The sequence below is a fragment of the Hydra viridissima genome, unplaced genomic scaffold (genome assembly GCF_058129835.1).
Source record: "Hydra viridissima isolate aposymbiotic clone 2 unplaced genomic scaffold, HvirCarnegie_v1 scaffold_16, whole genome shotgun sequence".
Lineage (NCBI taxonomy): Eukaryota > Metazoa > Cnidaria > Hydrozoa > Anthoathecata > Hydridae > Hydra > Hydra viridissima.
This window is the reverse complement of record NW_028324315.1, coordinates 6836145-6860482: the sequence shown is the minus strand read 5'-3', so window position 1 is coordinate 6860482 and position 24338 is coordinate 6836145. Positions and strand designations below refer to the sequence as shown.

General features: G+C 28.3%; 1 protein-coding gene and 1 pseudogene across 4 annotated transcripts in view; both read right to left on the bottom strand.

The window, feature by feature from the left end:
* LOC149877800 (uncharacterized) overlaps positions 1 to 17792 on the bottom strand; it is a 171477-nt gene extending 153685 nt beyond the window's left edge. For 2 of the 4 annotated variants that reach the window (XM_090074199.1, XM_090074198.1), the window contains exons 1-6: positions 17688 to 17792; positions 16036 to 16275; positions 15599 to 15915; positions 13941 to 14095; positions 13514 to 13688; positions 12861 to 13056 (exon numbers count right to left, since the gene is read on the bottom strand). In XM_090074199.1, coding sequence (XP_089930325.1) covers positions 12861 to 13056; positions 13514 to 13688; positions 13941 to 14095; positions 15599 to 15915; positions 16036 to 16275; positions 17688 to 17745 — 1141 coding nt within the window. In that variant the 5' untranslated portion in view covers positions 17746 to 17792. Of the gene's footprint in view, positions 1 to 9231; positions 9859 to 10406; positions 10457 to 12658; positions 12759 to 12860; positions 13057 to 13513; positions 13689 to 13940; positions 14155 to 15598; positions 15916 to 16035; positions 16276 to 17687 lie in introns of those variants that run through there. The other 2 variants (XM_090074201.1, XM_090074200.1) reach the window with 2 other exon arrangements.
* On the bottom strand, positions 1609 to 4207 carry LOC149877801 (uncharacterized; annotated as a pseudogene).
* Positions 17793 to 24338: the final 6546 nt, after the last annotated feature.

The following is a 24338-nucleotide window of genomic DNA, read 5'->3' as shown; positions in this document are numbered from 1 at the left end:
CAATATATAAAATTGCGGATAACTATTTTTTAAAACATGAAAATACGGAAGCTACCTGATCAACTGTAACAAAATAAAGCTGGTAAATGTGATGTTTAATTAAGTAAGACGTATCTTTTCAAGTTTTAACTTGAGGAAACTATTGTAAACAAGATCTACTGCATTTTTAAATTAGACATCAAAAAGAGCTGTGCTTAACTTTTTATTTTGTTTACTTTTATTTTTATCATTATGTTTATAACACTAAAAAAAACAAAAGAGGAAAGGATACAGTATCTCCTTTAGTTTTTAATAAACATGGTCATGAGAATTTGTAATAGGATGCCTAAGTGTTGTTGAAGACTCTTAGACGAACATGTACTCATGAAATCTGTGGTGGCTTTTATACTTGTTATGGAATTCAGGAAGGTCGTATTCAAAGTATAAAAAAATATTGATTTAGTTGATTTTAGTAAGATAAAGCTAATTGTCAGAATAGATGGTTTGCTTTTGTTTTAACCATCATTTGTACAAATGTCGAAATGTCACATGTTTCTATCTAATGTTTTTATTGTTAAACTTTACTGTGGAAAATCTAAGCAATCCCATCCTGTAGATGACTTTTTTAAAGGTTTTTTTTTTTTCATGATTTCAGGCAGTTTTTCCTTAATACCGGCTTTTTTCTATTGAAAGCTTTTCTTCAATGCCTGTATCAGCATTAGGGTATATCATATGGCATTAAACATAAGCATTTTGAATAATGACAAACATATGAATTCCTATGTATTAGGGCAATTCCATGAAGCAAAATTTTTTAAAAACAAAAATTGGTGTGGGTGTGGAAGGTTCTATGTACAAAACCAATCGCAATTTCAAAAAAATTAGTTCAAAAAAATTTAAAACTGATTTGGGCTTCAATATTTAAAAACAGCAAAAAATTGACAAAATTGAGGATTATGGTGCAGATGCAGAAACTTTAGTTAAATAAAGCTTATTTCAAAAACTTGCTCAGAAATGTAATATATAGGATTTATGATATTCTAAGCTGCCACCCTTAAAACAATAGAGTTGAGGCGCTGAATATGCCACATCTCAGATCAAAACCTGATTAGTATGTTTAAAGTATTAATATTAAGAGACATAAGACATTGATCTGATGAAATCAAAACATCAGTTTTACAAAATTAATAATCATCAGTATACAAAACAGTTGTTACTTTGAGGTATTTTTTAGAGGTAAGGGCCGCGTTAGGATTCGTGGCACCATTCCCTAATATTGTTTAAAGCGCCCCAAACCAAAGAAAGATGGCGCACTTAAATATTTCACTTTCTTTATTCTATTAAGAAAAACAAGAAATAAAAAATTCTCCCCGAGAAATTAATGTTCTTTACAAATAAGCCCCTTCCTCCATATTTTCTCGGCGAAGATCCCGGCAAACCAAAAACAATACAGCATTTTAAATAAATAACTGTAACTTATAACTTTTCATTTTTTGGAATAAAATAATTGGTTTTGTTAACACTTCTGTGATTTTCTTTTCTACTCTGATCTTTAGTAAGAATAAGTTGTGCCTTTTTTTGAGACCATAAACTAGTTTTGAGGCTTCGGTAACAGACTTTACAGCACGTTCAACTGATTGAGAGTTGTTAGGAAGATAAGTGAGCTGCAAAACCTCTCCAGAATCTTTTGCCTTCATCAGGTCAACAGATGAAAAATATATTGTAGTAGGAGGTTCCACTTCAATTTCAAATACTTGTTCTAGATCAGTCCAACTTTTACAACCAAAATCAATCTTCATAATAGTTTTGGGTTTAATCTTAGGAATAAAGTTTTTAATTTCCTCATTTAGCTTCCTAATTTTGTGTATTTGATTTATAGCTTTGTCTCGATTTTTTTTCTCATCATCCATAATCATGCAATAGAGAAAGTTTTCCTGTAAACAGCAAAATGAATTACCAGCTAAGTTTCTAAAGACAACGTCTTGTATCTTTTCTTCTAGTAGTTTAGTCAGCTCAATCATTTTGAAAAGAATTTTTGCTGAATCTTTGTAATGACCTGACCTTTTTAAAGCAAACCAAATTGGAGAATACACTTGAACTATATACTTTGTTATCATAGTTAACTTTGAAGATGGATTTTCCTCTCTAGTGTAATTATACATAATACGTAATGTAAGTGTCAGCCGTCTTGCATGGTTCACAGGTCCAGGTTTTGTCATTGCATATTTTTTGGAGACTTTGCCTTTACTTATGCCAACATTATATTCATATAGTTTTCTTTGATCATTACTTAAATCAGAGATAACAGTTTCATCTACAAATGATTGAATTTCTGACTTTATTGTAGAAAAACGTATTATAGGGAGTTCATGAACGGAATCTTCTAAAACAGATGAAGAAATCACGCCTTGAAATTTTTTTGGATCATCTGTTTTTCCATCAAATAAAGTAATTACTTGTCTAAATGGTAAATCATTTTGGTGGAGTTGACATCCTACTAAATGTAATTTTCTACTTATAGCTTTTTCCAGGTAAACAATTAAGCCATTGTCAGCACCAGTATTTGAACTTGTATTATCAAGATCCAAAGCTTCAAGAGTTTCCACACTATTAAATTCTTCTAGAACTTTTTTAGTTAAATTTGCTTTAGTAACTCCAGTTCCATTCATAATAACTTTATGTGTTAAATACCTTCTTGCCTTTTTTCCACTCTCTGCAGTAAATGTAAGATGTTCTTCTTTTTCAACTCCTGGTATTATTATTGGTTCACCTTCCAAATTGCAACTAATTTGTGAACAAGTGTTTATCTTTTTTATCATTAACTCTAATAACTTTTAATTGAAAAATCTCCTTTATATGTTCAATGCCAAGTTGTACTCCCATTCGAAACTTCTCATTTAAAACCTTTTTTTTTGTAATAGTATTAGCTCTATCAGTAACTGTTACTATGCCATAGTCAATGAGTAAGCTAAATGAGCAGCAGCATTGTTAATAATTTCATAACGTATGGCTGCTTTTGCAAAGTTAGGCAAGGGTTTAAAACTCTGGATCATGGCTGTTTTCAACATTTTCACTATCATCATCACAAACATTGTCATCAGACGATTCATTATCACACTAAACAAAAATGAAATTGATTTTAAAATATTTAAATTAAAAAAAATTACTTACACCATTAATTCTGCTGACCTAAAACGGATTATAAACCCACATTAAGTACCACTAGAGCAGGAGTACTTAAGTACTTGTACAAAATACTATAAAACCTAAGAATAAGAAGACACACAAAAGCAAAAGCAAGAAAATTAGTATAAAAATAAAATGAAAAAATAATAATGATTTTAAATATTTCTATTTATACCAATCTCTAAATTCAATTTCTTAAGACTTTCAACACAAGATTCGTGTTTTTTCAATGTTCCATTTACTTGGTTTCTCTTTATGTTTAATTTTTCTTTTTGATCAACTTTGCCAATCTGAAATGACCCTTTTTCACTATTTTTAGCTCTTTGGTCTTTTAAGTACTCCCTTTCATTCACTGGTACCTAAATCTTTTTAAAAAAAACTATCCATTTTTGATAATCATCAAGTAAATCCTAATATAATCTAAAACTTATGTTGTTAAATACCTTTCTTCATCACAAATGCATAAAATATGTTTTTTTTTACAGTCTTTAACATCACATCTAACCAGTCTGCAGAAATATTATACTATGCAATATAAAGTATGCAAGAAATTGTCTCAAAGTAAGCTAAGATGACAATTAATTTTTTAAAAATTCAAAACTTGAGGAATAAGGTTTTACAATACCTGTCATTACATTTAGCCAGAGGAAGTTCACATTTACACGCAGATAAATCAAATAATTAATCAAAATTCTTTTCCAAATAAGCAATGCTAGATTTTTTCCCATTTGATTTTTTGTTTTCAGCACACAAAACTCTTTTTAAAAGTGTCTCAAGTTTTTTCCTTATGCTTCTCTCATGTATCAAAGGCAGTTTAGAGTTCACTTTTCCCCATAACTCAACAAGTTTGATGCTTATTTGTGAAACTATTTGTTGATCAGTTATTTTTTTTGGATATGAAATGTCTATTGAGCTGGTAGCTGAACTGTAAAACTTGTTTAAATGTGGATAGGTCACTAATAGATAGATCATATGGTAGTCCTGCAAACCGAGAACTTGTGTGACAAGTTCTACTTTTAAGTAACTTAGCGACTTTTCCCATTTTAAATATTATCAATTTGAAAAATTGTTGCATAGTAGAAAATATCAACAGAATATTGATACATATATTTTTTTATTTCAGTTAAATTTATGCATTTTATGCGATTAAAAATATTGATAGACAAAAAAATAGTTTTAATATTATTATCCATAAATATGGCAATTGTTACAAAATTTAATAATATTAACTCAATTTAAAAACACTAACAAAGTATATAATCTATACAAACTACTGGTATTGATTTATTGTTATCTGTTGAAGCTATTAAAAATAGTTCATTACAACAATTTTGAGTTTCTTTTTGACGTTATGTATATATATTTTTAATATATTATATAAAGGTACTACCATAATGTCGGTTTGTTTACTTTATTTATGTTGTTTTCTCGCAGTGAACACAACGTTTCAATTCTACATTTTCTCTTCTCCTTAAATAATCCCCTTTACAAAAAGTTTTCCTTCAATTTATACTATACAAAGAACCTCAAATATGCTCATAACATAAACCGCTTAAACTATATTTACAACATATCAAAGAAACATATCAAAATGTTAATCAATAACATATCAAAATGTTAATCAAATCCGCCGTAAATAGTTTCTTCACGCAATTCAATTACAATTTATGTGGAAGTTTATTGTTTAAAAGTTCCGTTCAGCGCGCTATAATGGTAATTTGTTCAACTTGAAATCTTTCTTTTTTTGATAGAAAAGCACTAAAAATAACTTTCCCAAATCAGTTTTTATTTTTGATTAAAAGTTAATTATACCATTATTCTTAGTTTTAGTCACAGAATTTTCCTCATCTATACCAATTTTAAATGGAAAAAATGGAATTGCCCTACGATGTATTTGGGTATGGGGAATTCAGTTTTGGTGATATTTTCGCAAAATATTAACAATTAACTACAGGGAAACGGGAATTAGATTGCTAGTTTTATCAAAAATTAATCTTTTTTAATTAATGTTTAATTTTAAAAGAACTTGCACAATATTAGATATATATTTAAATGTTGTAAAGTAAACACAAACCATGCATAATATAACAGATAAAATTAAGATTGACTGGGTCAGGAAGGTATAAAGACGGTTAGAGGTAAATATTTATTTTATAACTATATATATATATATACATTGGTGACAACATAAATAGCTTACTTTCATGACCAGTTGGTTTTACTTTTTGATACCAAATTTTTTGTAGCATCAACAATTTTTACCTTCTTGAACGAATAACTCATTAGACATTTATAATTATCAAACTTTGTTTGATAACAAAAAAAACCTTATAAATAATTGGCATATGAGCCAATTAATTGGATGCTTTAATTTGTTTGGCATTAAAATCTAAGGGTCTGCGTCTCGTTATTTTTTTTAATCGAGACGAGACGAGACGATCCTAAAAGCTTTGTCCCGATTAGCGATAAAAATCGAGACAATTTTCAATTTTCACTCGAAATCCGGGACGATACCGAGACGAGACGAGATGTCCCGGACAAAATAGGAGCTTTACATTTTCCCGGAATTTACATCTTTTTAACGGGACATAACGAGACATAACGAGACATACTAGTTAATCCTTAATGTGAAATTTAGTATTCTGCTGGGGGGCTCGGCCATTACAATTGTTTTGGTTACTTTATCGTAATTAAGTTATTTACCGAGACTTAAAAGAAAAATAAAATTGAAATGAAAATTTGCATGTGTTTCATTTATTTTATTTGTGATTGTTGTACTTTAATGCACATTAACTAAATTTTATTGGAAATAAATAAAAGTTTTTAATTACAAACTTTGTCAAACAATTCATTTGCTTGTGTCACTAGTTGTAGGTGCATCAGTTGGATGGTCCAGCAAAAAGAGCTGGAGCAGAACCCCTTGAACTGGTGATCAGTGGTGTAATACCTGGTACATGAGATGTTGTAGTAGTAGAGATTCTAGAGGAGGCCGTACTTGCTCGTGACATCGGCTGACTTGGCAGTCTTAGATTAAGCTGAATCTCAACCACATCATCAGATTCAAAAACATTGGCTTGATCACTCTCTTGAGACAACAAATCTGGAAGGAAATTTACAAAATTTTTTTAAACTGAGCAAAATTTAAGTTTGAAAAGAATTTAAAAGTTTAAAGTTAAAACAAAAAACATAGAATTAATAAATGGAAGTCGCAAAACTTAAGATTTTACTAAAGGTAAAGATAAAGTTAAGATCTCTCTTTAGAATTTTTGTGAATGCCCTACCAGGATCTTTGTCATCTTCTGAGGTCAGTTTCCAGGACTTGATTTGAACAAAGTCATATTTCTGTTGGATATAGAGAAATTTTTCAACATTTTCCGGCTGAAGCTTGGTCTTTTTGTGTGTGATGTTTCCTCCTGTAGAGAAAACTCTTATGAAAAGGCCAAGTCATTCCCTTAATGTTACTGCCAAGTTGTCTTGGCAGCCAAATGTAACCAAATCTGCCCAACTGCCCATTAATAATCAAGGGTTTAACTTGTTTATCCTGTCAATCCACGCGTTCGGAATGTCTCGTTTGTCTCGAATGTCTTGTAGCATGTGTTGTTTTGTCACGTATCTTAATAGAATATCTCGTATCGTTATGCCACGTCTTGAATCGTTATGGAATGGCTATGGCATTAATATATATCATTGAGGCAAATAGATATAAACATCTATGTCTCAATGATATATATTAACTAGATGTCTAACTTCAAAAAAATTCCGTAAGAAAAAGGGAAGCAAGTTTTTAAAGTTTTTAAACCCGCTTTATTTAAACTGGACAATTAATAAGTCCTTGTTTAGCTTTGCTTTTATGATTGCGTCATTTCTGGCTGGCAAAACAAACTTGGTTGGCAAAAAATTTTCTTCACTGCGAAAGCGCGAGTTAGATATCTAGTTAATATAATTGCTCTGTCTCGTAACGTTTCGTAATTATCCGGGACACAGTTTTTAAATTCCGAGAAAAAGTTTATGTCCCGATTTATAACTTTATTCCGGGATAATCGTTTCCTTTGTCTCGTTATTTTTTTCCGGGAAATTTCTCGTCTCGTTACGCTTTTCCCGGTTCATTTCGAGAAAACGATTTCGAGACGCAGACCCTTATTAAAATCTGCTAAACAACAGTTTTTTTTTGTCTTGTTCAGCAATTTTCTCTTTAATGCCTGATTTTAAGATTTAGATTTTTATAAACTACAAGTTATACTGTTTCAACTACCCAAAGGATTATTTCGGGTAATGAAGTTAGGACTAAATGCAATTTAGGGATCTGTGTGCTTGTTTTGAGTAATTTAGTGGTCGTCTTTACATTTTTGAAGTCATTTTAAATAGCACACGTTTACTTTTTATTTTAAAAACTTAAACTCTTTTATTATATCAAAATTATAAACTTTCTATTCAGTAATTTAAGGATATTCTTGCAACTTATTTACCAAAAAAAAAATCATTATCTATCAACTATAGGATAAGTTAAACATGAAACAGATGTCTTTTGAGGACAAGCGCAGGTATTTGACATCTTTTCCGGTATCTGTGGGTAAGGACAAAAGCTACTGATATAAAACAAACCTATTCAAAATGCTTGAAGATAACAAGAAATACGCCACAATTACCATCCATATTAGTAAAAATAAAAAATGCCTAATTGACTAAACTTAAAACTATTATGTATAAGATAGGAGATCTATTTTCAAACATTTTATTATGTAGCTGATCGTTAGCATTGAGCACATTAGTATAGTCTGTTTTGGATTTCAAAAAAGGCATTATTTCTCGATTACACAAATGTGTTCGTATAAAACTAGCTTTTTTATCCCTGCCTCAGACTGACTGAACTGCCTCTGTAACTAATTTGACTGCTATCTCACACTTGGATAAGTAAAGAATATGGTAAAAGTTCTGCTATACAGAAATAATAGAAATAAGTATGAAATTAAATCTATAAAAGTTATAACAATACTTATGAGGTATATTTGATTATCAACTAATGCTTATAGACAAAATGTTCACTCAGTGAAATATTTGCTTTCCTGGTTGAAATTTTCCTGAAAACATTTAAGAAACTTTAACCACCCATAATCACTTGTTGCAAAGCATTAGTTTGAATTGCAAAATTTCAAAACCATTTTTAAAACAATCACCGGAAAAACTTGTCTTTATGTTTTGGAGATTCTTGTTTTCTACATTAATGCATTTGTTTTATGATGGAAGAAAAAATTTTTTTTTCTGCATAGCTTTTTAAATTATTTATAACTGCTCTGTAGTTTGGTCCATGTTTACCTCAGATTGCTCCCTCCTGTTTCACCTTCTTACCCTTCCCCTATGCCAAGAAATAATGTTCAATTGATGTAATTATAAATTCTATGTATGCAAGATCCACGACATTCCACTAACTCACTGGTAGGTTCAGAGGTCTAAAATGTATTTGTGCTGGCAGGGTTTTTTCACTGTTGTTACTTATGATTTTTAAAGTTTTTTGAATTGTTATTGCTTATTATTTTTGTTATATTTTGAAATTAACTTGGTTATTTTATTGAATTTTTTTTATTACTTAATATGTTTGTTATTGATTTTTTTGTTATCGATTATTGACTTTTACTCTTTATACTTTTTAAATTGTTTGTGTTGCTGTTGCTATTACTTCCTGTTTTTAAAATACTTTTGAATGCTTTTTTATTATTAATTGCTGTTATTGTTTATTTTCTTTACAATAAGTTACTTTTTGTTTTTGAATTATTTTTGTTAACTATAACTGTTTATGTATTTTAATTCCTGGTGCTATAGAAATTTCTTTGATCAAAAGATTGATGAATGTGAGTTTGAAAAATAGGTAAGCTAAAGAATTCACCAGTTCAAAAAGATGTTAAGAAAAGTATTTGAACTTATTAGACTTTTTAGTTTAACATAAATATGTAAACATTATGTTTTTTTAATTACTGACGCTATAAAAGTTTGTTTGATCATGCTGTGTTTTTGATAATCGAACCAAAAACCTAAAGTTTTTAAAGATGGATTCTAATATATAGTAAACTATTTATTTTTCACAAGTGACATGTATGACATGAACACTGATGTTTCCTTATTTTCTTAAGAAATTAGAGTGTGTAACTACATTCTCAATAAATATTAACTTTTTTAGATTTATTATTAATTGTCTCTCATTAACATGATAGTTAATAAATTAAAGCATTTAAATTAAGCTTTGAAGAAGAGGTCTTAAAGTCACGATGACATACTAAAGATATCTTTAAAAGTACTTTTTACCGACAAAGACAAAAAAAGTACCCTCTAATACACGTCTTCTACCCGGCTTTGTGTCGGCTGAGTAGTGTCTGAGTTTTGACATTAAATCATGTTGCTAATGTAATTTCGTATAACGATGCATATGATGCAACTTAAAATTCATTTTGACAGTTTCTTATAATAATTGTTATGAATTTAAATAATTTTGTAAATGCTCAAATCGATTGCTTTACATTGATTGAGTATTTGCGACAAATTGATCAGTTTTTATATTTTCCCATTTGTCTTTTGACAAAACCAAAAGAACAGGTTTTCGATTAAAATCTAGCTCAACCACGTTATTGCGACTTGTGTAACCATAAACCAATCTTGTTTTGTTGCTATAGCCAATCATATCGTAAAACTGGATTGGAAGAACTAAAAGTGAAAATTTAGAATAAAAATTTTGTGTTATCATTATAAATGTTAAATGGATGTATACATATATATATATATATATATATATATATATATATATATATATATATATATATATATATATATATATATATATCTATATATATATATATATATATATATATATATATATATATATATATATATATATATATATATATATATATATGTTTGTGTTATCATTATAAATGTGAAATGGATATATACATTTCACATTTATAATGATAACACAAACACATTTATAATGATAACACAAACATATATTTAAGTAAACCTAATAGCAATAAAGATATTACTAATATTATTTGAAATTTTAAAAAAAATTAAAATTATTAAAGATATTAAAATTCAAGAAAACCAACAAATTTCAATATCATTTTTGAATAAATCATTTGAAAATTATTCGGAACAAGCGTATTTTTTTACTTAAGAGTATTGAAAGTTTGTAGGACAGCGACGATAGTTGTTGAATTTCAAAAAAAGAAAAGATAATAAAATAGTTTGCTTACATTTTATACGTCCGGAACTATTTTCGCGTTGGAAACAAGAGCTTTGTTGTCTGAAAAATAAATATTCAAACTTTTTTTGAGGTGGCTAATGATTTGAGGTGTGTAAAACAAAAACTTGCGCCACGTATTTCGTAGAAACAGTAAACAGGGGGTGTAGCTTTATACACCTATGTATGGGATATTTTTGCGTTCTTTTGCTTAATGGGCAAAATTGAGTACATTTTATAATTGATGAACATTGAGCTACGTTGTGCTTTTTTAATTGAACGTGTGGTCACACAAATATACGCATACGCTACAGAAACATAAACAACTGCACAAATGCCACATTAGTTAAACGCAGTTTTAATTTATTTTGTTTATTGCAATCTTGAACTGTTTTTTTTTATTTTGACACTTAAAACCATGTGTTACATGGTAGCTTTTCGCAAGTAGGTTATCTTAACTTAACAATTACAGTTGACTCTCGATATGTCTTTGGGGATCGGGGGAAATGTTCGAGAATTAGAGAAATGGGTTGAAAATAAGAAAAATTACTTTTGCTTTACTTTTTTTCTGACAAAAACCAATAATAATCACGATAATCAAATGTTCGAAAAAAACTTAAACATGGATTTGCTTCAAGCAAATCTTTTCCATTTTGATTAAGTCTCTAAGTTTCAGTGTTAAGGATTGTGTTTCATTTCCGTATTTTGGACTGTATAGTAAAGTATTTCGCTGCGTTTCATAAGCATCAAATGGGTGAGGCGAGGAATTAACCTCTTCCTTTGTTAATTTTCTTCTTATTTTCATCATTTTCAATATTAGAGTCCAAAATCTAAGCATCGATTTCAGCATCAGTATTTGGTGAACAGGTGGTCACTACATTTCAGTTTAGGCCAACAAAAGTTTCTGCTGGGAAATCTTTTCGGAAGCGCTCGGATGCTATTTTCGCAAATGGTCAAGCTCTTCTATCAAAGGTTTAAACGAATCATCATTTTTAAAATAATTTACGATAATGTCCTTTGGCCCAGCATTCCAAGAGGAAACAAGATTTTTAAAAGCATAAGGATATATGGTTTTTGCACGTATTAATTTTTGTTTACAATTTTAATACACAGGTGCACAAACTTTTGACTAATGACCTTTAAAGCTTCGCGTTACGACTTGATTTATTTACAAGTACATATGCAACAATTTTGTAACATTTACATTACATTTCTCTTGTGGTAGATGGTGCAATTTGTTTTGTTTTGGTAAAATAATCCAAACTCTAACAAAATCAAACAAATCAGACAAGATTCGGTAATATTTTTGTTAGATTTGATTTAAACAGAAACATATGAATGCACAAGCAATGAGATTTTAGAACGTTTGATTCACAATAGTATTCGATTTTTTTTTTCTTATTTTTAGGAATGACATCATCTCAAAAATCTCTGACAAAATTACCTTCGTTATTACGTTTCGTTAAAGGATTGTGCAAAGTTATAATAAAATAAGTATATAAAATAAAGATATAATTTCTAACATTTAATTGAGCTTAATAACGTGGGGAAAAAAAAAGCAAAAATCTAAATGGAAACTTTACTACTATTTTACAAATTTAACTTTTAAACAGCTCACGTTTTTAAACTTCGCATTTTCAAAGATTTTTGAAGTATTTACGTATTACATCATTTCTCCATTTCCCAAGTTGTTTGAAAACTTAAGATTAATAATCGAACGTTAACAGAAAACGAAACGAAAAAACGAAAACAGCGCGGCTGGTATTTGAAAAATCATTAATAATGAGTCGATATATCTATAATACTTGTAATCTGCAAGTTTGCTACACCAAAAAAGATTGCTTTTTTACAGGAAATCAATGTACAGTTCAACTGAATTTTTTGCACAATGGAACTGAGTTGAGATTGCGCTAAAGTAGCGCTGGTATAGCGCTACTTTATAGCGCTGGTATACGCAACTTTCCAAGTATTGAATTAGCATATTACGTTACTAAAATTCAGTTTCATTACGTTACGAAAACTCAATCATCACTAAATGTACTAAAATAATTAGAAACAGATCTACACAATAATTTTTACGCAGATATTTTCTTCAGGAGTGATAGTCCATGGTTATACCCCATCATAATAAGAAAATGAAATGAATCAGGCGTCTCCATTAAATAAATTCATAGAATACTTTAAGTTATTAAGCAATTATTCTGTTTTTTTTCTAAAGTTATGCAATTAAAACAGAAAAAACAAGTTTTAAAAAAAATCTTTTACCTCAGTAAAACAGCTTTGCAGACGTACTGGTGAAGGATAGTGTCAAGCACAGTTCCATTTTCATTATTATAACTCTAGCTAGGATAAATGCTCGTAATATCTACAATAAAGCAATTTTTATTTTAGGAATAAAAAAAAAAGGGCATTTATTTCCACGGCCTCTTTTACCTACATAAAATAAATCTAAATATCTATTGAGCACCTTTACTCTGTAACTTCTCAAGTGACTTTTGGAAAACAATTTTTTTAAGTGCCAACTTGGGTTCATTGTTTATAAACTCGATACTGAGAATATCAGCCTTGGTTGTCAAAATTGCATTTCCAACTCGTGTATTCGTTGCATTAGTATCAAATAACAGGCTGAACTTCAGTGTAGCATCAATATAAAGTTTGGGTGACTAGGAATGAAATTGTAAGTAATATGTCGTTAGGTAAATGTAAATGTGAAAAGTAAATATAAAAATAAAAAGTAGTAAAAAAAAACCTTTCACAAAGTTTGTTAACAAAGTATTTGTGGAAATTGTAGAAAATCAATTAATTTAAAAAGACAAATGTAACATATGATGTTCATTGATATTTGTAAATATTTTTTAACATTTGTTGATATTAATTAATATCTATAAATATTTGTTAAAATTTGTTGATATTTGTTTATATTTGTCTATATTTGTTATTTCTTGTTTGTATTAGTTAACATTTATTACAATTTATTCATATTTTTTCATATTTATTTTATACCAACACCAGCATTTTAAGATTTTATTGTTTCAAATGATATTTTAAGCACTATAATTTGAATGAAAATGATGAGTGATAAAAAATGAAAAAAATAAATGCAATTGAGATTTTTCTTACATAAATCATGATGTATGATTTTTTTTGAGTTACTGTTGGAACCATGCTCCACAAACTCGTTATGACGTCGTTGAAAATTAACTCACTGTTATAATATAAGTAAATAACCACACTTTCAAGGTCAGCAACACACTTGGTACTGGTTGTCAGTTGAAAGTTAAGGGAGAATATGTCACTAAAATTATAAAGAACTAAATTAGGTAAACTATTTTAAAAATGACAAAAGGGTAAATGAGTTATCATAATACTTTTTTATTAAAGTATTTTAAACAAGAAACTTCATGTAATTTAAGAAAAAATTTAATAAAAATTTTAAAGTTACATTAACGTTAAATGTAAATATTAATGCTAATTTAGCAGATAATTATAGTTATTATATTTACTATTATTCATTATAATTCTTAAATCTAAAAATGCATTTACTAACTTTTTGACACTGCTTGAAGAAGTGCTAACCAGAGAACAGTTTTTTGCTGGTCGTAAAATTCTAAAAGAAGTTATTCTAATCGAAATAGACGTGGAGGTGCTTACAACCAAGGCAACCCATTGGGTGTGATTGTTTTCTACTGAATAATCGCCAACATAGTGCACAATCTCAAAATGGAGTTGCAGAATATAAACATTAATAACTCTCCTGTGAGCTAAAAATTGAAAACCTAAGCCTTTGGGGACTCTTTTAATTAAGTCGGACTTTTTCAAGTCTAAATGTCGTTTTTCAAAAAAAGTTTTCAGAATGGCCTGCATTTGTAAAAAGTTCAATTGTCACCTTTTGAAACAGTTCGACTTTGAAATTTGCCAGTTAAAAATAACATTTTTAGAATCTTTTTGTGTTTTTGGGTATATTTAGACATATAGCTATGTATGATTCCATATAAAAATTGAGACCTCGCAAATCTTGCAAAGTTAAAACTTTGTACAAAGTGAGCAAATCAAAACCATTAAACTTATTTTTATTAGTTTTAAATAACAAATTCACGTATAATAAAACTTGTCTTACCAAATCCTTATCATTCGTTGAAAAGGAAAAAACTAAAAGTCGAAGCTTTTTTAGTATTTTGATATATAAGCTGATAACCATGCTACTACATGCTACTAATGTAAAAATCTTTTTATTGTGATTTTGTCTGAAAACCTTCATACGAAATACATAAAAATTATTCTCCGTAATAATTTCGACTCCATCTAATTTCTGAAGTTCTAAATTTTAATAATTTTGTTTAACTCTCTATCTCACTTTTTAACATTCTAACATTTAAATTGTTTGAAATCGGCCATTTTAATATTTTTGTTGATCTCTTTTTCAATGCTTATTAGGTACGATTGAAAAACTTTTTCTTCCAATTAGCAGGTTAAAAAAAGAAGTTTTTAAGAACGAAGCTATGAAAAAGTTATTCTTTTTCAGAAGACAAAGCACGAAAATCAAACAAAATCATACAAATATTCAAAAGACACGAGCTTTTAAAAAAGTCAGACATGATTAGTAGCAGAATTTCAAAAAAGCTTGACATTTTTTTTAAAACGACATTTAGAATTTTGAAAAAGCCAGACTTTTTCAAAAGTTGGAATTCGGAAAAAGTTGTACTTTTTCAAAAGTAGAACTTCTTAAAAATCCATAAAAAGTCGACTAAACTACAAAGTAGTGTCAACTTTTCCAATTTCGATGCCATATTTGTAAACATTTTGCATCTATCTCCAAAAGATCAGTTGAAAATATTTTTAAACTATCATTTTTAAAGTGTTTGTAAAAAAGACTTAGACTTTATTGTAAATATTTTTTAACACTTTCATGATACTATTGTCCTTGAAAACGTTACATTTTATAAGAATTAGAAATTTTAGTTGATATCAACGCGCTTTTACGAGCATTTACGAGCATTTACGAGCTGGAAACTATGAAATTGTTTATTTCGCGCCTTATCTTGTAAATTTGTTAAAAATCTAATATGTGGAAGCTTACATTTTTTAAATATGAATTAACTTGCCGCCTATTTATTTTTTTTTTTTTTCATTTCAACAAGTCAATCTCTCTCTTTTAATAACATTAAAAGTTAATTGATTGGTCAGCTGAATACTTAATGTTATTACCTTTGTATACATTATGTAAGAATTCTCAAACTCCTTTTCAACTCCATTTCCAACGAAGTTATCTATGAGTGAATTCAAAGTTCCAGTATCATAATTCACAGAAGTATTTCGACTTGCGTAGCTAGTTCTTTTTGGACTTCCAACTTCGAAGAAATATTCAATCAACATCCTCTTTGAGTAAGTTGTAGGGTTGTCAATATTGTCAATAAAAAATACTGACCTTGTGCTGTTCCCTTCCGAGAAAAATTTAGTCCTTATATTAAAAGTAAACAAGTTACCGATTGTGCAATTTAAAGCCTGTGGTATGACCATTCCATCTTAAAGTGAATATGTAAAAATTATAACAGTAGACATAATTTTGAAAAATTATTATTACCATTTATTTAAGCATCTTGTTTTGCCAACAGGTAGAAAATTAGCATTTTATAGGCACTTACACACAAAGTGAAAGAAATCCCAATTTGTGTTTCCATTTTGTGTCATCCCCAGCGTAGTCTTTATGCAATAGCAATTGGTGGAAGATATTTGTCGTATTGCTCCTACATAAAACTCACCAGCAGTTAATTTTGGCCAACAAATTTGTGTACATTCTTTCCTTGTTGCAGTCATTTGCACGGTATCGTAACTCCCAATATCTCCAATGGTCCAAACTCCAGGGTTATATCCTTCTGATTGGTCTAGGTAGGAGTTCATTTTATAAGAGACGTTGCATAATTAATAAGTGCAAATAAAACATATTCCGAACTTAAATTAAAATACTGAAAACTCATATGAAAAATTGTTTATTTACATAAAATGCATTCGATAGCACATGTAAAAATTATTCAATGGAATACAAGTATTCTAAAAAGCTTCATCATATATGAAGCTTTCAAAATTAAATTTCCTGTTTTTTTGAAATAATGCTTAAGAGTAAACAGTTATTTAAATAGTTCCTTATAGCGAGGTTTAGATTATATACTGGTAAAAACGGAAAACACGATTATTGGACTCACTTCTCTAGAATTTTACTGGAATAACAAAGTAATTTAGCAAACTTTGAATACTTTATCAGGGTGTTAAAAAGTTAAATTTGTAAAAATTATAAATTATAATTAAATGTAAAACATTTTTTCAACTGGTCTCTTCTTTCTCGAAGTCTATTACTCCTCCTCCTCCCCCATCCTCCCATATGGCACTGACTGTGCGTGAGACTGAGCCAAAGCCGAGACTTTATTTAATAAATTTGCTTTTCATTTTTCTATTGACTTTTTCAATTGAGAATCTAAGCTTTTGTTTAACATTATTCCTAGCTTTGCACTTCCTTTGTGTGTGAGTGTGTGTGTGTGTGTGTGTGTGCGTGTGAGTGTGTGTGTTGTCAGAATAACCTTGATTTTCTACTATTTTTTTAAATTCAATTACGTTTTTCAGTCAGTTTTTCCAATTTAAATGTTTTATTTAACCGCTTAAAGTGATAAAATAAAATGGTTAACTAAAATAAATTTATCAACTAAGTTTTCTTGTTCCCTTGTAATTCCCTAAAAATGTCCCTGTTCCCTTGTAATTCCCTTGTAATTCCCTTGTAGTTCCCTTGTATACCTAAATAATTGATTCAAAAATAAACAAAAAAAAGAACTTTTACGGATTGCTATAAAAAAACTAGTTACTCATAAAGTTTTGCTGTTTATGATGCTGCTGAAAAAAATGCTAACAACTCTTACTGCTGGTTAAAAAACTAGCACTTCAAGTGCAACTTGGTTTTCTATCAAATATTTGTTAGTAGCTGTATCAAATATTTGTAAGTATCTGTTTAATGCTATCGACTGAGTCAATGCCGTTGTTTTAGTTTTTGATTACCTTAAATTCCGAAAAGCTGTTGTTTTGGATAAGTATTTTTTTTCGCTTTTAAGATGAAATGGCAATCAGTAAATTCCTTTTTGTCTGCAAAATCTTGCTGATTGATTGCTTGGAGATGCCAAATTATTACTTAACGCGTCAAAAACAAATATTAGAAGTTAATAAATTGCACGGCGAAGCGGTGGAGAAGCAATCCTAGCACTGCATGTACAAATATATATTATCACTAAAAAAATTCCTCTTCATTACTTACCACAAAAAATAGCGAACGCAATTACTAGACTGAGAAAATAACTTTTTATTTCAAACATTTTTGAAATTGAAAAAATCAGTGAGTATAAAATACAAATCTTTTTCCTTAATTAAATAATTAAGCCTTTTAAACTTTAATGTAGTATAACAACTCCACATATATTTTCAGCCCAATAAAAAAGCCCTTATTGAGTAATTTCATGCGGGATGCCTGAAAACTCGACAGTTTTTTCTCTTCTCAGCATCCTACAGCTGGGACATAAATAATGAAGATGACTCTATTTACGCTCTATTTAAAATATGCTATGGAATTTCAGCCAAGATTGAACTAACTTTTATAATTAGATGAGTATCTTTAAGAAGATTTTAAAACATTTTTAAAATTTGACAATAAAATTTGATTATGCTGATTATTGGTTTATTTATAACTTGTTTATAACTTGTTTATTGTTTATAACTTGTTTATAACTTGTTTATAATTTATTTACTTGATTATTGGTTTGTTTATAACTTGTTATAATTGAAAAGTGATTATTTTCAAAAATATTTTTTTCAAACTCCATATTTTTATAAGCCGTCTTCAACTCTTTATACACTAATACGTGATTAAGTATGATTTGGAACAGATTCCATTATATGCTAGAATGAAACATTGTTCATCAATTGCCTTTATTGACTTTCCTCACGTTCTAATAATCCATCAAATTTTTCTACCAAACAACAGGGACATCGATTTGCAGACGACAGGGACATCTGTTTATTGGACGGTTTGATGTTAAGGATATAGAACAGCTTCCTAGATCCATCTTATCTTAGAAGAGGTTGATTGACGGCATTTTTTTATATTTCATGCATCAGTGGAAGATTTGAATAGTCTTCAAGTTTATGAATTAAATACGCCTGACCAAAAAGTTTTCTTCTAATCTGTTTTACGGATATCAAAATATACAAAGAAAAAAATGGCTAAGTTCATATCACCTTTCACAGGAAACTGACAGATACAATGAGCCTTTTATATTACAATTCAAACGACTCCAATTATCTTAAAGACAGCATAAACTGCACCGAAACCTAAAGATATAACAGAATCATATCAGATAAAGAGGACTTGATCATAGAGTTTGAGATGCTGATTAGGACGTTGTGCTTAAAGGTTACCCGGCCTACTATTTATAGTTGGCCAGGTAACCTAAGAGCACATCGGTTCTTGCGTGGCTTCGTTCTTTAAATTAAATTCTTTCAACAATAGCCGCCATGAAAAAGCACAAACTTGAAAGGGGGAAACTAGGAAAGGGGGAAGCAGTAATTGATGCTGAAAATTTTGGGGAGAGGGTTTACCAAATGAATGCCGTTGATTATTGGGGGAAGGGAGGTTAAAAATGGTGAAAAATTGATAAAATAGTGTGTGAACGATTCCTGAGCAAACTCTAGAAAGTTTCATTTAAATAGTTTTTCTTATCAAACTTTGATGTATTTCACAAAAAAAGCAGACATCTGTTCTCGGGTTTTCAAATCCAATATTAAACTCAGTATAATAATCCTTTTAAATTTAAAAAGTGATAAAATATCATTAAATTTTTGAATTCTAAAAAGTTTCCAATTTCTCCTTAATTCTACAAAAAGTTCTCTTAAAAAAATGCACGCGAAAAACTGATTTAATTCTCTATTGTTAGAATTAACCCTTAAATCCATCCTAAAAACTCTTTAGTTTCTCTGATACTGCAATAGTCTCAATTTAAAGTCAAGATTTCCAAAAAATGAATTTAATGGTAGTTCAGATTTAAAAGATATGGTTTAGACTTGTATATGAATGCAGCTGCTGAATAAAGTTTCTGAAAAAATTTTAATTATGCAAATTTTAATTATGCAAATAAAAATCATAAATTTAAAAATCGATATTCATACAAAGTCTTGCAAACGCTAAAGATGTCTTATGTCGTCATAAAGAAATATATAAAAATACTGGATTAAACATTTAAATGATTATCTGCGTCCATCAATTCATATCAATATTAAATATCATGACCGTCTTTAACCGAATCCTGGTGAGCTACGTGCATTACTTGCTCACTCGTCTAAAAGTCACATCCTGTAATACTAATATCGCTTATCTAATATAGTTTGTTCATCTGTAAAATATCATAAAAACGATTTCTATTCCTAATCTCTAAAAGCATTTTTATTTGCTCCTTTTATTTTTGCAGAAACAGGTTTTAACGCAGCGTAATTTAACAAATCTTAAATCTAAAATTTTTTCTTGACTGACTTAGTAAATAAATGAGCTATATTGATAAAAATTGTTTACACCACACGGTTGTTTGTAAGAGGAAAGTTATTATACGTATGCGCAGTAGAGTTTAAAATAATTTAAAATTCTTAAAATGGCTACGGATGCAAAACTTATCATTGACAACGAGTAACTTGTTTGATTTTAGATAATTAAATAGGCTTTTAACTATTTTTTAAATGAAATTATTGTGAAAATAACTTTCACCTGTACTAAGAAATGTTTTAAATAAAATACAAAATCTCTGAATGTGAATTAAATCTACTTTCAGCTAAAGCTACTTTTACTGTTTTTGTTTATAATCTTTAAACCTTTTTTAAAAAAATTTTGAGCGTAGAAATTTTTAAATTTTTATTTATTCAGCAAGATGAACCTTTTATCTTTTTTGCATTTTTTGCTTATATGAGGATTCCATTTTTTTTGCAGGGTTAAAATAAAATCTTAATCGTTAACTTTTTGTAACCTGTTGCTATGGTACTCTTTTCCGGTGTGTCTATATATATACATATATATATATATATATATATATATATATATATATATATATATATATATATATATATATATATATATATATATATATATATATATATATATATATATATATATATATATATTTATAAAGTGAAATAGAGAAAGAGATTTCAAAAAGAGTATAAATATATAGGAATTGGTTGATAAATATGAATGAATTACTAGGATTTGTAAAAAAAAACATTATATAATTGTATATATATACCATTTTTTAAATAGTCTAATATTAGATAAAATGGTACTTCACAACAAAAATATTAAACTCCTTTGCAGAATTTGTGGACAGTTACTTGGTAAAAAGCATTATTTTACAGGAGAAATTCTTAAAGTAAAATTAGAGAAGCTGTTTCATGTTGAAATGACAGATTTGGAATTTGTCCATCCTCCAAAAACGTGTAAAAAATGTTATTGTACAATAAACAATGTGCTTTCAAGAAAAAAATTAACTGCCCTTTGTCTCTGTACTAAATGGAAACCTATTCTAACACGCTTTCTTCTTCCATCATTTAGTTTCTAGGCATAAATAAATAAAAATTCAATTTCATACAAATTTAATACATCAACATTTATGCGGATATTGCAAAATCTTATTTCTATCATTAGAACAATCAAACTTCCCTATAACTTTCAGATATTTACAGTTGTCATTTGCACTACACTGGGTGACATTAACCAGGGTCAAGTCGTCATGTAGTGGGCCAAAGACACTTTTTGAGCGCTACTCAAAAAAGGTTTGAAGGTTTAAGGTTCCGAAACAAGAAAGAATCCAAAAATGATAATTTAAAATCAGTGCATGTTTAGGTAAAATACCTTAACCAATATGCATGTTAGGTAAAATAACTTAACCAATATACTGCTATGCAAACGGTTACAGAATTTTAAAAAATAAGTATTTTACCTGCTCCTACTGGAGCGCTCTTTCTATATGTTATAAATGTTACAAAGATACAAGTAAAGCTAGACCTCAGTTTACATTATTATAATCTGAATATAATTTGTTAATTAATATTTTTGTGAAGAAAAAGGCCACTGCCTCAAATATATATATATATATATATATATATATATATATATATATATATATATATATATATATATATATATATATAAATATATATATATATATATATTATGTTATTAGCATATAACTATATTATGTTATAAAATATTATACAATATTATGTTACTAACATATAACAATATTATGCTCTCTTCTTTAAGAATATTGAGTTCTCTATTTGTCGAATACACTAACAATGTTAGTGTATTTTACAAATAGAGTGCTCAATATTCTTAAAGAAGAGAGCAGTAATAAAAAAGTCAAACATTTATCTAGTTTTTTCCGATGTTACTATATATATATATATATATATATATATATATATATATATATATATATATATATATATATATATATATATATATATATATATATATATATATATATATATATATATATATATATATATATATATATAGTAACATCGGAAAAGAGTACCATAGCAACAGGTTACAAAAGTTTAATGATTAAGATTTTCTTTTAACCCTGCAAAAAAAATTGAATCCTCATATAAGCAAAAAATACAGAAAAAGATAAAAGGTTCATGTTGCTGAATAAATTTAAATTAAAAAATTTCTACGCTCAAAAATATTTTAAAAAAGGTTTAAAAATTGTAAACAAAAACACTAAAGTTGCTTTAGCTTAAAGTAGATATTATTCACATTCAGAGGTCTTGTATTTTATTTGAAAAATTTTTTCGTACAGCTGCAAGTTATTTTCAAAATAATTTCATGAAAAAGTAGTTAAAAACCTATTTAATTATCTAAAATTAAACAAGGTACTCGTTGTCAATGATAAGTTTTGTATCCGTAGTCATTTTAAAAATTTTAAATTATTTTAAACTCTACTGCGCTTGCGTATAATAACTTTCCATTTATTTCTAAAGTCTAAACGACCGTGACCACAGTTGAAAATTGTTTAAAAGACAAATTTTCAGTAACTATGTTTTCTTATTCCAGCTAATTTAATTGTAATCGCTACATCTTTTTCGTTCAGAGAGCCTATTTGCTCGCGCCCATCTGGAAGTAGATGAAAAACTTCCTTCGACCAAGTTAGCCTTCTTGATTACTGTTTTTAGGAGGGCATTTTCCCTGTTGATCAGGTTTGTATCTCATTTAAATACAAACTTTCTTATTTACAATTCTCACAAACGTTTCAAGCAAGAATTTTAAATGCGTTTATGTATGAGTTTCACTTCGGCATCCTACTATTCTAATCACGTCTCAGCTTCTCATTTTCTTCTCAAAATCTGAGTCAGTTATTTCTACTAAAAGGTTGGTTTCCTCTGTTTAAAAATCATTTGAACTAAACACGTGCTTCAAATATTCTAAAAATGTTAGAGAAAGAAAATTCCAATTAAATGGCATTAAGATTTTTAGATTTAAAATAGTACCATGGCAACTAAGAATAATGTCTTGTATTCTTTGATACGCTGTTTTTAGTACTTTCTACAAATATGTTTTCTTGTTTTATTTCGAAGGATTTTCTTTTGGAGACATTATTTTTATTACTTTTTATTATTATTTTTACAAAAAAATACTTTAAGGGGTTCTATGATTTAAGGCCAGATCAATCGTAACTTACATTGCGTAATATACAATAAATAATATATATATATATATATATATATATATATATATATATATATATATATATATATATATATATATAGACTTTTTGATTATTTTGAGTCTCAATTGCTAGACATCCTACATTGTAGTAATCAATACGCGCTTTTTCAATGAGTTAAAAATAAATTTTTTAAGTTTATAAAACGTTAATTTGTTCAATATGTTCATTTAGGAGAAAAATTTGTAATTCATACCTTAAATTGAAGTTCTTAATAAAAATGTTTGAAAAAATCAATATTTTTCTCAGTATATTAATAGTCTTCGCTATTTATTGTGGTTGGTAGTAAAGCTTTAACGTTTATGTTTTTAAATTTTATTGTATTATATGTGGGTGTGTCCAGTGCTTTTATCGGAGCTCTCATCCTTCCCCCGATAAGAGAGCCTCACTGAATATAGGCTATTCAAAAAATTTTTATGCCACACCTTTTTTTTTAAATTACCATACGTAATTTCCGATGTGCGTGCAAAAAGTCATGATTTGCTCTTTCAAATTGAAATATGCTGATTATCATTCAGTCCATTTTTAATGCAAAAAAAAGAAGAAAATATGATTGGCCAGAAATTCATTTATTTTTAATTCAAGTTTCTCAGAAACAAAATTGACTTTACAACTTAGTCAAGAGCACTGAATACTTGCAGATATCAGAGCAAGAAGACACAGTTGACAGCTAAATTTTGATACCCATTTGGTGGTTAAAAGTAAATACTTCAGTTGCCGACATGAATTAATTATTATTTACTAACATATTTATCATTTATTAACAAAAGGGCTCGTTTGCAAAAGGCTAAGATTTGACAAAATATATATCATTACACTATAACCTAACTTTTTTTGTTAAGATTTGCTTAAAATTTTTTGCCATCGCCATTAATTAAACATTTTATTATTGTAGTAAATCTTGTTAATTTTAGTTACTACTCGCTTTGTGCCCTCTGAATTATCGAACAATTGACTAAACTTTGCGAGAAACTAATTACTCAAGATCATAAAATAGGCTTAAAAATTTGCGGGAAAAACTAACAATCTGTGGGAAAATTGAATTTGGGCACATTCTTATGGGAAGAATTTGAGTGCAGTGTCATGCCAAAAAGAATTAGAAAAAATTTCTTTTTTCCATTAATAAACATATGCACTCTAAT